The 14,797-nt window shown below is 39.8% G+C and overlaps 2 protein-coding genes across 2 annotated transcripts in view; one reads left to right on the forward strand and one right to left on the reverse strand.

Annotated features, from left to right (window-relative positions):
• The window catches only part of chaf1a (chromatin assembly factor 1, subunit A (p150)), a 64,235-nt gene extending 54,779 nt beyond the window's left edge, over positions 1 to 9,456 (forward strand). Inside the window, exons 13-16 of the mRNA XM_076277786.1 lie at positions 4,779 to 4,920; positions 5,026 to 5,335; positions 7,867 to 7,948; positions 9,335 to 9,456. Coding sequence (XP_076133901.1) covers positions 4,779 to 4,920; positions 5,026 to 5,335; positions 7,867 to 7,948; positions 9,335 to 9,435 — 635 coding nt within the window. The 3' untranslated portion in view covers positions 9,436 to 9,456. The remainder of the gene's footprint in view (positions 1 to 4,778; positions 4,921 to 5,025; positions 5,336 to 7,866; positions 7,949 to 9,334) is intronic.
• Positions 8,669 to 14,797, reverse strand: part of ubxn6 (UBX domain protein 6) — a 39,623-nt gene continuing 33,494 nt past the window's right edge. The window contains exon 11 of the mRNA XM_076277787.1: positions 8,669 to 11,043. Coding sequence (XP_076133902.1) covers positions 10,918 to 11,043 — 126 coding nt within the window. The 3' untranslated portion in view covers positions 8,669 to 10,917. The remainder of the gene's footprint in view (positions 11,044 to 14,797) is intronic.

The following is a 14,797-nucleotide window of genomic DNA, read 5'->3' on the forward strand; positions in this document are numbered from 1 at the left end:
AAACAGCAACAATTATATGGGTGCTATTGTTTTGGGATGTTTCCCTCATGCAAGCATCATACATTGGTAGGAAATGGAGAAAAAAAACATGTTTTTTTAATGAAGTTTAATTTGAATGCCTGAATGTAAGGATTCAGGAAACACAATACCAGCTTTTTTGGCGAGCAGATAGGCGTAAATCACTGATCTGTTGATCTTTAACAGATAGAAAGAAGGCTACAATAGCTTTTGGCCATGTTATATTCAAATTTGACTATACAATACTCAGTGCTATACAGTGTATTATACAGTCTCTGCTCTGTTTCTATGGAAGTTCCAAAAATCAACGTTGTTCTATTAAGTGTGGTTAAACAATTAAATAGCATTCAACAGGTTGAAGCGGAGCTTTGATACCAACGTTATCGATTAGTTTCAGTTTCTCTCGCGCAGACGCCTGCATTGAATGAACGCTCATACCACCACTTTATTGTATGGCTCCATGTTTAATGACATCGATAGCAGAAACGTTTGTTTTCTTTTTTTGTCGGTCCGCGGTATCTTGATCAACTGCGCAGCGAATTATCAGACGAAGCACCGGGCCTAATTTCACTCCACGACTCCGCGGACCAGCAGTCTCCACGTTGCGGACCGACATCAAAACAAAACTATTTCCTGATTGGTTGAGAAATCCTATTTTCTGATTGGCCGATAGGTTAGTAACTGAACAGCAGCTCTATGAGCTGAATGAGCGCACAGACAGCAACGTTGTGTGACACGTTTGTAAAATATAGCCCTTAGAAATTTCTGTGCGGGCAAGTTAATAATTTCTCGGAGTGAGAAATGCCATGTGTGGCGTGTGAAGTCATTAAAATACGTGTGTCTCACGCTCAATGCGTGAGACTTGAGAGGTCTGCTACCAGCTGTCGTCATCCAAAAAAAAAAAAATTTCCGCCATCGCGTTTTCAATGACACAGGCTGTAAGAGCAGCAGACATAGCCTAAACTAGGCCTAGCCTACACACAGTATCACAATAACCCATTTTCAAATTAAAAGTACCCATAAAGGCAAAAGGCCTTTTCATTCAAACAAATATATAATTAAATGAAAGGGGGAAAAAACAAGAATATAACATGTAAACATATGCACATGTTATATGGGGTTATTTGCAATGAGCTACCCCTGCCTTGACTACAGAATAGAGGTTAAATATAGGCCTGACAGTGTTGATTTGTTTAGGCTATAAGATAAGGTTTAGGCTATACGATTTAACATTTTCTACCCTCAGTAAATGTCATGTTAAGGTTAGTTTAACAGGTGTTACCTTTACATTATTCAAAGCTTGCTCAGGAGCTATAGGGTTATTCCCTTGATGTAGTATGTGATGAGATCAAATTCCCAATAGACTTGCTTAAAATTAGTTGAATATAAGAACCTGTGTAGGTTTGTATAGGCTGTATTGTAATGTATTGTATTAGTTTCCACAAAATTCCCCAGAAGTCACCATTTAAGGGGTTATTTTTCAAAATGTTTGTCACAGGGAGCATGCAGGCCCAAAAGTATTTTATCACATGGGGCCCACATTCTCCAGCAGCACCCAATTAATAATTAGTATTTTTGTAAAATGTGACAGCCTATTTTTGAATGTGATACCTTGACTGGCAAATTATATGAGACAGCAAGGGTGTGTGTGTGTGTGTGTGTGTGTGTACTGCCTATGGTCGTGGGCCTTTTTAGAAGAAAGTCCAGTATACCTTTTCTGATTTTCATTTGTCATTTTGTCTTGATTGAGATAGAATGATAGTGAAAGAAAGAGTGTACTGCTGCAGAAGTGGTGTGTGCTCTTCCTACACATAACAATGAAATAACTTTTTTTATCTTGGGTTAGGATTAAATAACAAATAATTGTGTATAGGCCAGTGTTTTTATTGAAGCAAAAAAGGAACAAAATATCCAGTAACTGTAATAATTGATACTTGATTTAAATTGTAAGCATTGCTACACTTTCTTACTCAGAAAGTTAAGTAACAAAAATGACAGTAATCTGTTACTTTATAATTAGTTACCCCCAACACTGAATTTCGAAAGGTTGCCGCTAGTTGCAGCTCGAAATCGTGTTTGTATTAAACAATATTGTGAAGGTATTAAAAAAGGTATTAAAAGGTATTAAATTCAACTTAAGAATTTCTGTATATACCCTGTGGTCCAATTATGCCTATTGGGGCAGGTCTCTTGGCACACTGCCTGATCTTTTCCTCCAGAATCTCAGTGTAGCCTCTTGCTTTAATGTTACCGTTTACGTTTTGGGGGCAGCCGTGGCCTACTGGTTAGCGCTTCGGACTTGTAACCGGAGGGTTGCCGATTCGAACCCTGACCAGTAGGCAGGGCTGAAGTGCCCTTGAGCAAGGCACCTAACCCCTCACTGCTCCCCGAGCGCCGCTGTTGTTGCAGGCAGCTCACTGCTCCGGGATTAGTGTGTGTTCACTGTGTGCTGAGTGTGTTTCACTAATTCACGGATTGGGATGAATGCAAAGACCAAATTTCCCTCACGGGATCAAAAGAGTATATATATACTTACTTATACGTTGAGAAGGTCACCAGGTCCCCCTAGTTGAAAAACAAGACAAGACAAAACAAAAGAATACTTTTTTAACCCCCACAATTGAAATGGTGTCATTGGAATTGAATGCTTCTTTATTTATGCCAATCTCAGGCCATGTCCCTCGGTCAAAAAAAGTCCAGCGAAAGCTAAATTCTTTGTCCAAGTGTGTGCCCTTATAAAGGTTTAGCTAAGTTAGGCATGTTTGGAGAAGAGTGATCCATGATCAGCATCCAAGATGACCAAGTGATCCATTTTGAGATGGAGTGAAAATGTCAACCACCAAAACACCATCAACAATGTGGAGAATGGCTATAGTCAATATATGTATTAGTTTTGGGTATTTTTCAGACAATGGAACCTGGTGAATTTCTCAAAGTAACCGGTAACACTAAAACAAGGGGCTACATTGAGATTTTTGGTGGAAAAGATCAGGCGATTTGCTGAGAGACATGTATCAATGGGCATCATTGGACCATTAAACCACACAATAATCCAAAACATACAGCCAAACAAGGCAAGAAATGGTTAACTGAGAACAATATCATCATTTTCTGTGTTTCCGCTAGATTTTTTTTTTTAACAGTGGTGGCAGCGGTCGGGTGTCCCGGGATGTTTTTATTATTTGTAGTTGCTAATCACACCATTTAGCCTAACGTGACTTGAGAGGGACAGGATTCAGGAACTAAGACAGGCCCATCTTCTGTCTGACTCACGCCACGTTAACCCATGCATTAAACCACATTGTCACTTGAACGCTTGAACATACCGGTATAGTTCACGTTGACAATGGAGAAATGAAGTTTTGTGCCAACATGTTGTAAAAACACAACCCACAACACTGCCTTTATTTGGTGCAAATCTCCTTTACTTTATAGTCCGCGATTACTAGGCCATCACCGTGAGTGCATACAAAATGTTTTGTAATTTACCTTTGTTACTACCAGCAGTCATTGCTTTTTTACTGCGTCTATTCGCGATTGAGTGCGCATCTAATGTAACAGCGGTGTCTTCGCGGAGACATCCTCTATCCAGTTTCATTTTTGCTGTTGCGAGCGAGCTTATAGACTACGATATGTGAAATACTTTATACGATCAGCTTCAGAAATGAATGGATTTTCCTTGGCCTGTGCTACACCTTTCCACCAAGTTGTGCGAAAATTTAAGTTTTTGCGTTGTTGACAAACATGCGTAGCACATGGAAGCTCTTGATAGCACATGCCACTAACGTCTATAAAAACAATATATTTACGGAATAAAACTAGACAGGTACCTCGGATTAGCATTGCTGTTTATTCTGAAACTGCAATTTTCTGCAGCCAGCGGAGGGCATTTAGCCTACTATGCTTCTGGACAATATTTTGCGTCTCCCCTAATTCTGAAGCAGTGGCACCGCTAAATGAAGAGGAAACACTGAGAAGAAAGTTAATGCTTTGAATAGGCTACATCAATACAATATATATGAACAGAAACTGGATGGGCCATAATAACCTCTGACTAGTTTAGGCTACTTATTGTTAAATTGCAATGTAAGCGGCAGCCAGCAGGGGAGGATATGTCGCAGGATTATTTAAAAAGCAAATGTGCGTCTGCCCTGATTCTGATACCGTGGCGATATTAATTAAACTGTGGGGGGCCGCCATGATGAAATAAACAAAGAGGAAACACTGATTTTAGAGTGACAGAGCCAGAGTCCAGACCTGAATCCGTCAATAAAGTGAGCACAAGGCCAAATTGATGGCAAATAATTGTTCCTGCCTGAAAACCCGGATTTCTGTTAAAAAGGTGTGGTCTAGAATCATTGTGAAGACATGGAGAGGCTTGGTAGATATTAGAAGAGCCATTTTGAGAGTTGTGAATGCAAATAAAGATGTTTCCATTGATTATTTAAAAAGTGTATGAATAATTTTGGACTTGCCATTTTTCTTAATTTTTACAAATATGAAAATGCTTCTTTTTTTTAATTCCATGTTTCTCCCACATTGTCTTACAAACTTTTGGCATGTGACCGTGTCATTTTCAGTCAGAACAAACATACTGATAAAGAGAAAATCAGCATTAAATCAATATTTGCCAGGGGTATAAATAATTTTGTTCTGTATGCGTATACTTGCGTAACACTTGTACGCATGTCTATGTGTTTTTGGAATAGGACTGTTGCTAGAAATGAAAATTATTGAAACAAATGTTTTTCGTCCTGCAGTGCTTCACCAGCTTCTACCATTGCTACATGGAAATGTGAACAGCAGTAAAGTAATCATCTCAGAGTTCCAGGAGTTTTGTCGTCAGCAGGCAGTTTCTCTTGTGAGCAGCCCCCAGGGTTTTGCAGACAGCATTCCTACCAGGTAACCAAAATCATAGAATACAAACTTTCTGCAATACAAATTGTTCCATTGTGTATACTTTTTGCTGTGAAAGCGTTTCTGAAGTATGTATCTCTTTTTGTACAGAGTGGGTCTGAAGCGTCTGATTAAGGAGAGTGCTGTGTACGAGAAGCGATCTTGCTTTAGGCGCTGCTGTTGGTATGTCCATGCAGACATCCTGGCACGTTTCAGTCTTGAGTCGTTACCTGTGCCCTGTCAGTGGAACTACCTCACACCTGGTGTTCAGCAATGTCGCGAGGATTCCCTGATACCAATGAATTCACAGGGCAACTCACCAACTACCCCACAGCCTACTACCGCTCTTTCTATCAAGAGGAAAACTGCTGGCAGTATGTCGATCACAAAGTTCATGAAGAAGTGTGTAGACCAGGAACAAGTAAGGACACCACCCCCCCCCCCCCCCCCTTTTTTTTTAAAGCAGATTGAGGGTATCCAGATTGTTATTTCTCTACATTGTTTATTAGTCCATGAGCCAGACGCTTATTTTGGACTGATCGGTGCCAACTGAGGACACCAAAGGAGGGTGGGAAATCTCTAAACCCATGTTAGATCTCATCCTGAGGTTCTATGCTTTCAGAAAATATATTGTTTAGGTGGTTGAATCAGTTTTCCCTAAATGGCACAAACCCAAAGGTATCAGCCATATACTCGATTTACTCATACCCTATGTATTATTAACGGGCAGCAAAGTAAATGGGAGGGTGAAAAATATCAACACCTATGTTAGATCACATCCTGAGGGTATATGCTTCCTGAGGGTATATTCCCTAACGGTGGGTTTCCACTCAGCGAAACACCTCACGATTTTCGGCCAGCAAAATTTCGCCTCGTGGGCGCGTGACCACCAAACCACTAACCTTTTGACTGCAGTGTCTAGCCCATACATGGGCAACATACGGCCCGCGGGCCACATCCGGCCCGTTGGCTTTCCCTGACCGGCCCGTGTAAGGTCCGTGAAAGAACAATAGTCAAGAGCCTAGCATAGAGATAATGCATGCAAATCAATATCGTTGTTTTTATTTTGAAAGCGACTGCTATTTGTATGCCCATACATTTGTGCGTGGATGCATACGACGTAAACACCCTCACTGATGTGCTGGTGAATAGAATTTATGCTTCTGCGTCGACACAATGCAGTTGCCTTTACGTCGGCGTAAACCTTTCAAAGTTTTGTGTCTCTTATGTCTGCGTCGCTCACCACCGCAAAGGTTGTTAGAACGAACTCCTACTGCTGCTCGTTGGCGATACGAAGTGTTCATTTCAAAACGTTACTGGCAGATAGACAGTTTACAATCGGATAACCCCGTAATTGTAACCAAAATATATCGGAGTTTATTTGCAAAGCTTATGTTAGCGAACTATGATGCTACCCACAGGTTGCTTGAAGCAGCCGGCTCAACACACAGAGCGAGTTGACCAATCACAGTTATGTGCATAAAGTTAAAGCAAAAACATAGTTTTCTTTGTGCATGTTGATTAACTAATGACAGCCTACTATTGTCTGCTCCACATTTTCGTAGTCTAATTCTGCATAGAGTTAATTTAATGATGGTAATGATTTAATGATGAAATATTGCTGAGTGTTGAAATGGTGGCACAGGCCTATCGGTTGTACTGACTCCTTCACATTTTCATGACCTAGCCTAATTATATAGATATTGTAGTACTTTTTTATATCAGTCTTTGAAAACTGAAAAAAATGTCAATGTCGAGAATGAGGATTAAATACTGGACATAGACTAATATTGCTGTTTTTCCTTTGTCTCCCTCACATTTTCATCTGTTCCTACGACTAGTAAACAAAACCATATGATTTAGTTAATGTTATACAAGAACAGAATAGAAATGAACAGAATTTAGTTCAGACTTGAGTTCGGTATTTTGGGTCCGGCCCTCCTCAACAGTCCCAGTTTGTCATGTGGCCCCTTGGGGAAATTAGTTGCCCACCCCTGGTCTAGCCAGTGGTGGCAAGTGAGCTAATTAGGCTAATCAGCTAGTTCAAAAGTTTAAGTACTTAATGAAGATATCCAGGGGTCTTTATGCCTTGACTAAGTTGATGTTGCCTATAAACAACAATTCATGTTCGTAGAAACAACAAGGTCAATAGGACATATATTTTATACCTGTGTTGCAGCATGTAGCCTAGCTGTCTAGCTAGGTTTACAATGCAATCCAATGTCCAAAAATACTAACATTTCGCCTTTCAGCTAGCTAAAAAGTTTGAGTGTTTAAACTAACATATATAGTGGTGTATGTGCTCTGACTAAGTTCGTGTAGCATATAAACCACAATTCGTGTTGATACAAGTGCCAATGTTCGTGAAGAAACATTTTAATCACATACAAATTTTCGTGTTACAGCTCAGGTAGTGTCTGCCATCTTGGTCAGACTTTTTTGAAACTCCCGCCTCCAAACACAAAGACACTGACCTGATTGGTTCTCGAATGGTCCTCATTTAAATAAAGTTCAACTTTCGCCAACTTTGTTTTGCCTGCCTCGGCGATTCGCTCTCATTTCGCCCAACCAGGGCGAATTTCGTCTCCATTCAACCTCAATGAGAGCGACGCGAAATTTCGGTGTGTGGAAACCCACCGTTAACGTTACAGCCCAAAAAGATATCAGCCATTTACCAATACCCAATGTATGGGCAGCATACTAATGAGTGGGACATGTCTCATGTCATGTTTGATCACATCCTGCGGGTTTAAGCTTTCAGAAAATATGGTTTATATGACTGATTCAGTTTAGCTGTGAGTCCATCACAGATTTTTGTCATGTGGGGGCATAGACAAACAAAATAAAACTGGTTTTGTTTGGTGCCCTTTCGTGGCATCGACGACTTTGCTGGCTCATGGACTATATTGTATGTAAAGTCAATCAAATAGTTTAATCAATCTTCCCTCTCAGGCAGAAGTTATGGAGACAGATGGTTTTCAGGCAGATACAGAGGATGAGGAGGAAGACTGTGTCTACATCAATACTGAATCTGGTGAGTTGATAATGTCTAAACAAGTTGGCAGATGGTGAAAGAAGAGGTCAATTTACACATCCTGGGTGCAGGATGGGGTTGAACAAGCGGAGCGTTGAACTTGGTTCAACTTTAAAAGTGCAACGTGAGCGTATTCAATTGCCAATTTAGGCAAACCATTTGTGTTACTTAGGAACAAGATAGAACTTATTTTTGTCTGAGCGTTGTGTTACGATTACCACGGCCACTTCGTTATTTCCAGTGTGATTCCCGTCTAACATGTCGACCCTTAGGTCTTAGAACCTAAAGACTTGAGGATCAAAATGTCTGAGCTAGGGCTGCAACAATTAATCAATTAGTTGTCCCCCACTAAATTAATCAGCAACTATTTTGGTTATCGGTTCATTTTTAAGTTGATTCTTTTCTGGTTTACTTACTGCTCTATGAACTGAACATCTTTGGTGTGATGGGGGAGAACCAGAGAACCAATGTTTAACAATTAATTATGGTTATTTACTTGTTTAGACATTACACACACAAAAAAAATCAAGGTATGTATCGTCAAAAATCGTGATAAACCAAACTCACAATTCGGTTTGTATCGTTACAGCCTGAGCATTACTTTCAATTACGGCTGGGACGGTAACCGCAACCGGTATACCGCAAATCCACCCATACCGTCCCAGCCCTACTTTCAATAGTACTTTGCATTATATGATGAAGAAAATTCCATAATTCCAATACTTTAAAACAGGCTACATTTATTGGCGGTTTATACTTTCCGCTGAGAAAATAAAGTTATTTAAAGGTTTTTTAGACAGTCAACAAGATAAATACAATATGAAGAAATTACATTAACTGAAATCGTAGGAGTATTTACTCATTTAGATGGCTAATCTGTACTACATATAGCCAGTGATATTCTGGGAGACAGGCCACTGATGAAAAAATTAAGGGAGAAGTCTCAACACTAAACATCTTCTGCAGATCTGGCATTCATAGTTCTGCCCTATATTATCAAGAGCAATCACATTGTTATTGTTACTCCTTTTGCCTGTATTATATTGTTACATATAAAAATAGGTTAAAAATAGAGGATCGGATTCAGGACACCTTTTATGTTTTACAATGCATTTGAAATACCTTCTCAATAAATCACTTGATACCTCATCTCCAAACGTTATCATGCAGCTTACAAAGTAAAAAAGTGTGTATATTGTGGAGAAAAAGAGAATGTGTATATTGTGGAGTTTTGCCCCAAATTATACAGATGACATTCCTCATATAGTAATTCCAATTAAATTGGTTTTCATGGTCAAGTCTGACTGCTTGTATCTTGTGTGGAATAAATGTAACCTGCCCCCCCCCACCCCCCACCGTGCTTAATTGTGTACATTTTATTCACAGGATTCCTGACACAGAATGGCAGCTCAAGCTCACCTAAGCCAGACAAACTGGAACAAGTGGAAGTCAACACTTCTACTGCTGTTCTATTACCTTGCCCATGAGGCTACAAACAAGTAGGACCACAGTAAAACTGGTGCAGGTCTATGTAGGGTATTCATAATATTGAAAGAATTTGGGTATAATTGATGAAGTTGTTTATGGTGAAAATACATCAGTATAAACAATCAGCAGGGCTTAAGCTGTTGTCTGAGAAGCATAATGTTAGCTTGCAGGTGGGGTCTGTAATATTAAGCAGTAGACTTTTCAACACCAGATGTTTGCCTTGTTTTAACATGGACATGTCTATGCATGTTAGTGTGTGTAATTAAACATAACTACTATACTTTAACTGAGAATATATCATCCTTTTGTAATTTTTGTATGTTTTCCCCCCGCATTATTGCCGCCTTTGGCTCAGTTTTGTTTATATCAGCGATTTTGTCTTTCCTTGACAGAACATTTCACAGGCCAGGTCATTTGTGTACAATTTCCAAACCCCTATAATGTATATTTTAATACAAATGGTTACAGGTGGGCTATTACATTGCCGTCCAACAACAAAAAAATCTTGTATTTAAAGAACTGTCCATGATTACAGATAAGTCTTGCAGATTTTGAATAAAGCATTATTTAAAAGCAAGGGACAACTGAGGTTGATATTCTGCAGTTGGGTTAATGTTCTCTGGACTTTTGCAATTTTCAATAATTCCTTCATTAAACATATTTTGTGCCTTTGCATTCCTTATTTGCCTTTCCTTATTTCCTTTTTTTACAGTATAACAGATACTCAAGTCACACAGGATCAGCTGATTCCTAGTTAAACTGCATGGAAACCAGAAATACGTATCTGCATGATAGATGCTACAGTAGCCTATAGTGGGGATATTTGCAATCTACGTCTCTTATGACCGATACTTCACAGTCTACCTTAGCCTCCAAAGCAGTTCCTGCAGGTGTCCATTCTGTTTAATTCACACATTCAAAAAAATGCTAGGCAATAAAAGCTTGCCAATTGTGTATTGGTCTATTTCTGGGATAAAACCGATCTGATTTTTCTGAAATTTTTCCGCAATGGGGAATAAGAAGAAATCATGTGACATTAGCAAGTTAGCAACAGAGCAATTGCCCCAAGGTGTCCCTTCAGTAGTCTGTAAGTCATACATCAGTTAAGTTCTTGTCCATAACTTCATTTGGGGAGGGGAATTGTCCCTACCCTTGTGGTGTTCATAAACAGCATTTCAGTGTTGGACTGAGAAGTAATACCTTTTGAAAGCACTACATTTTGTGTGTTAAAAGGCTGTCTTCAGTTTGTGTATCTCTGCTATTCATTTTCTATACTGTCTTGGCCCAAACATTCTCCTTTCCTTATAACCATGTTATGGCTGACAACAACTTTATTAGAAGTGCAACACTGCATGACACTTGGGACTTCTGTCGTCATATAAGCAATCCTTCCAAAGCCACACAGCACTGAAATTAATGATTGGACAATTCAGGGTGTAAGTTGTGAGTAAAAGGACAGGAGACTTATGATGACAATTGATTCAGCTGAGGGTCTTAATAGTTCCGAGCAGATCTGGCTTTAACACAGACATTTTTTGTTTTCCAGCAGCTGCAATGTCTGCCAACACTGCCTCATCCCATGAAAATGTCACCACAGCAGCAGGAACCTGAGAAAGCAACAAATAATGACAGATGTTTACTTAGAACAATACATTAAAGCAGCTCTAAAGAATTTTTTTTTCCCTTTACCTTAAAATAACATTTTCAAAATCACTTTTTGATGGCACATTCATTCATTAATTCATTCAACCTTTCAACCTTTATTTATTCTCGGAGGGTCATTGAGGGAAGCCCTCATTTTCAATGAAGCCGAGATTACATAAACACTACAGATAACAAAAAGACAAAAAATGCCGGATGGAGCGGTAAATAAACATAAACGGAACATAAACTCTTAATTATTTAATGCCAAGCTGTTTTCGGAAGCTTTGTCCTAGAGTGCCAGCAATCTAGACCATTGTTGATGATTTTTGTACAGCCACAGCATATTCTGTGTTATAGCTATGAACACATACAATGGCTTGTTTAAAAGGTGAGACTTTAAAATCTCATTGGGTGCAAACTGTGTATTTCTACACGCTTCTGTTCCTGAGAAAACGCAAGCTAAACAGTGGCTAGTTTTCATCAAAATCGCTGTTTTTTTTGTCTAGAAATGGAGATATAACGTCTTTCATTAAATATGAAGTGTTGCCTGTAAAGTTTCCGGGAAGTGACCTGGCGACACTGCCACCTAGCGATAGACCCACGAAAATGGCCTGGTTTTGAGCTGACGTGCATGCGTCACTGATTTGACCCAAAGCAGCAACCGACCGTTTTCGATCGTCATATTTCATTTCCATTCATCACAGAGTTCCCAAAATCACATATAAGGTGTGTTTAAAAAAAAAAAAGCTAAAAACGTAATATTACGTTTTTGGCACTCAACGCATGGGAAGGAAAAACTTAATATTACGTTTTTGGCACTCAATAAGTTAATAGGGTAAACGACACTTCTGCTGCACTCTGAGCAGGTTGCATAGTTTGTAATTTAAAGGTGTCTAACGGCTCCCACACACAGTTGCCCACAGTTGCGGGCTTACGTCGTCCGTCGCTCGCTCGCGCAAAAGTTAAACTTTTGCTGCACCGACGGACAACAACAGACGGCACCAGCCTGTCACATAGCAAACATCACCTCACCATCCGCTAGCTGCCTGTGTCCTGAATACACTGTAAAAAAACGCTATCTCTGGACAGCTCAGGCTCCAAAAACGGCAACAAAAACAACCCGAGCAAACCTGCCCAAAAACAAACTGTTCCACCAAATCACAGACGAGATGCTTGTTTAGGAGTTTCAATTGCATGGGAGAGACGGGGAGGAAGTAGCGAGCTAGCTCTCTGTTTTGTTTGAATGTCAACAGAAGTGACGTTACCCAGCATCGCTTAGAGCACCTTTAAACTAAGCAAGTTGTTGTAGTGGGTAGGAACACTGAACCCTCCCACCACTAGTAGGCTCTTGGTGGAGTTAGCCAGCTATCGATGTGCATAGAGTGAGCCTACAAACAATGACAAATGTCTGATTGTGAAAAGTTGCTGATTGCTCAGTTTACATTCAGAAGCCAAGTAATTGAAGAAGTCAGCAGTTTAGCTGGAGGGTTAGCTAATGTTATGCCTACTGGCTTCGACAGCTAGCATGTTATTCTGATTCAAGTGCTTGCAAAAAGGATGACTGCCAAACCACAACAAATGTCTGATTTTGAATGTGTAATTTACTTTCATGGCAAGTAAATATGATATAAATGTTTGCTATGCACACAGCATAAGCCATCTTGATTACTATCACTGAGTGGCAAAAACACAAATTTGGTGGCAGCATTCCATGTGAATCCAGGGGTGGCTAGCCAGACCAGAATGAAGAGGCAAAAAAAAAAAAAGCGCAACAAGCGGCGATGACGGGCCTGAGCACCTACGGTTCCAAACATCTGATGTGCGGCAATTTTTTTTTGCTAGTTTTATGTACTTCTTGTTGGATGTGACACTTGACACTGACTGTATGTGGCACTACACCAAAAATATGTGATGAACGCTGCAATGATGCACCTCAAAGTGGCCAAATTGGTACTTCAAATTGTTGTTGATGTATGAGCCAAGGAATTTAATGAAGCCTGTCAAGGGTCAATGGGATCCTGATTGGCTGGTGGAATCTTGCATTTTGATTGGCTGATGGAATCCTGGATTCTGATTGGCTGTTGGAATCCTGCATTTTGATTGGGTGGCGGAATCCTCCATTCTGATTTGCTAGCAGAATCCTGCATTCTAGACCTCTAGAAGTGAGCCATAATTGATCATTTGTCAACGCACAACATTTTATACACCTCACTTCCTGTTGGGCGTGGCTAATGCAGTGTTCATAAAAAAGTTGTTTCTCTTGGAGTTACAAACATTTACCAAATGTGGTGTGTGTAGCTGAAACTATAGGCCAAGCACAAGACTCCGTGACATAAGGGGGCACTAGTGTTAATTTTGTCAGACCAACCTCGTCAATGCTCGTCAACAACCTTTTTTTCCATGACTTAAGATAAGACGATTACGAGACTGCAGAAATGTCCTGAAACACTGACTAAGACTATATTAACATGCATTATTTTTGACGAAAAAAGACTAGACTAAAATGTTTTGCATGAAATAAAAACTAAGACAAAATCTCTGTCCATTTTTGTCTACAAAATGAGAAAACAGAATATCTAGCTTTTACGCTTTCAAAATATTCTGTTCATGTGTAGCAGCTTTCATGTAGGCTAGGCTATGCGCTGTTGTTGCAACCCTGTGGCTGCAACATGAAACTACATGGAGCAAGAACACCAGAGATTTCTGCCAGAGTTAGCAAGCTAACTACCTAAGTCTCATGCCACAATGCAACATACTCATACGTTGCGGTTGCAGCTTCTCTCATGCCCCCAAAATGTCCATACGAAAATGTTCGGCAAGTAATGTCAACTATTTAACTAGTTACACTGGTGAAAGTTTGGGGAATGTGTGGCGTTTGAGCGCATATTGCCATCTAGCGTAGCGTAGAGTAAAACATTCTTACGTAGGTCTACAGAAGGGGTTTTCTTTCATCATGTAAACGGAGATAATGACAATGGTCCAGTCAAATCCCCTAGCCGAGCTATAACGGTAGCTTGACTTAACTGTGCATGTAAATGTACTGACTGACAGAAAGTCAGAATAAGTAATTATAACTGAAGAGAAGCCCTGTGGACATAAAATATTAGGGAACATTTAAGATGTGTGAAAGACTATTTGACTGAAATGGTAATCAGAAATAAATTATTAAAAAAAAGACTAATGTGTTTTGACTAGAATTATTTGAATTATGAGTTTTTTGAAAAGGCAGGAAAATGTGCATGTCGGAAATTGGTGTGGCTGGGTTCATTGGATGCAGGAGCTCTGAAGAAACGAGGAAAGAAGAATGTGTCAAATTCCATATGGATCCGTACCCTGGAAATCCAAAGTTCTCGCAAGAGCACAATGGAATTGATGAGCAATGAGCAATGATGCACGTTACTGAGATCATGGGAGATCATGCATCAAATTTTGTGTCTGTACCTATTACGATTATGGCTGCAGTTTTGCTGTGGCAACTGTAGTGCCCACTATGGACGGAATGTCAGGAAATTCAGTGTGCATCCAAAGAATGTCGTATTGATTGTATGTACCAAGTTTGGATTGGTCCTTTTTGACATGTTGACAGTGCACCCTATGGACAGATTTCACAAAATTCGGTGTGTGTCCAACGAATATCGTATTGATTGTGTGTACTAAGTTTGAATAGTATTGGACCTTTACAAGATACGATATAGGCCAGTGTTTCCCAAAGTGGGG

Source organism: Alosa pseudoharengus, unplaced genomic scaffold (genome assembly GCF_046254945.1).
Source record: "Alosa pseudoharengus isolate Yale_2024_CS ecotype anadromous, Long Island Sound unplaced genomic scaffold, YU_APseudo_1.1 YU_APseudo_1.1_scf_11, whole genome shotgun sequence".
Taxonomy (NCBI): domain Eukaryota; kingdom Metazoa; phylum Chordata; class Actinopteri; order Clupeiformes; family Clupeidae; genus Alosa; species Alosa pseudoharengus.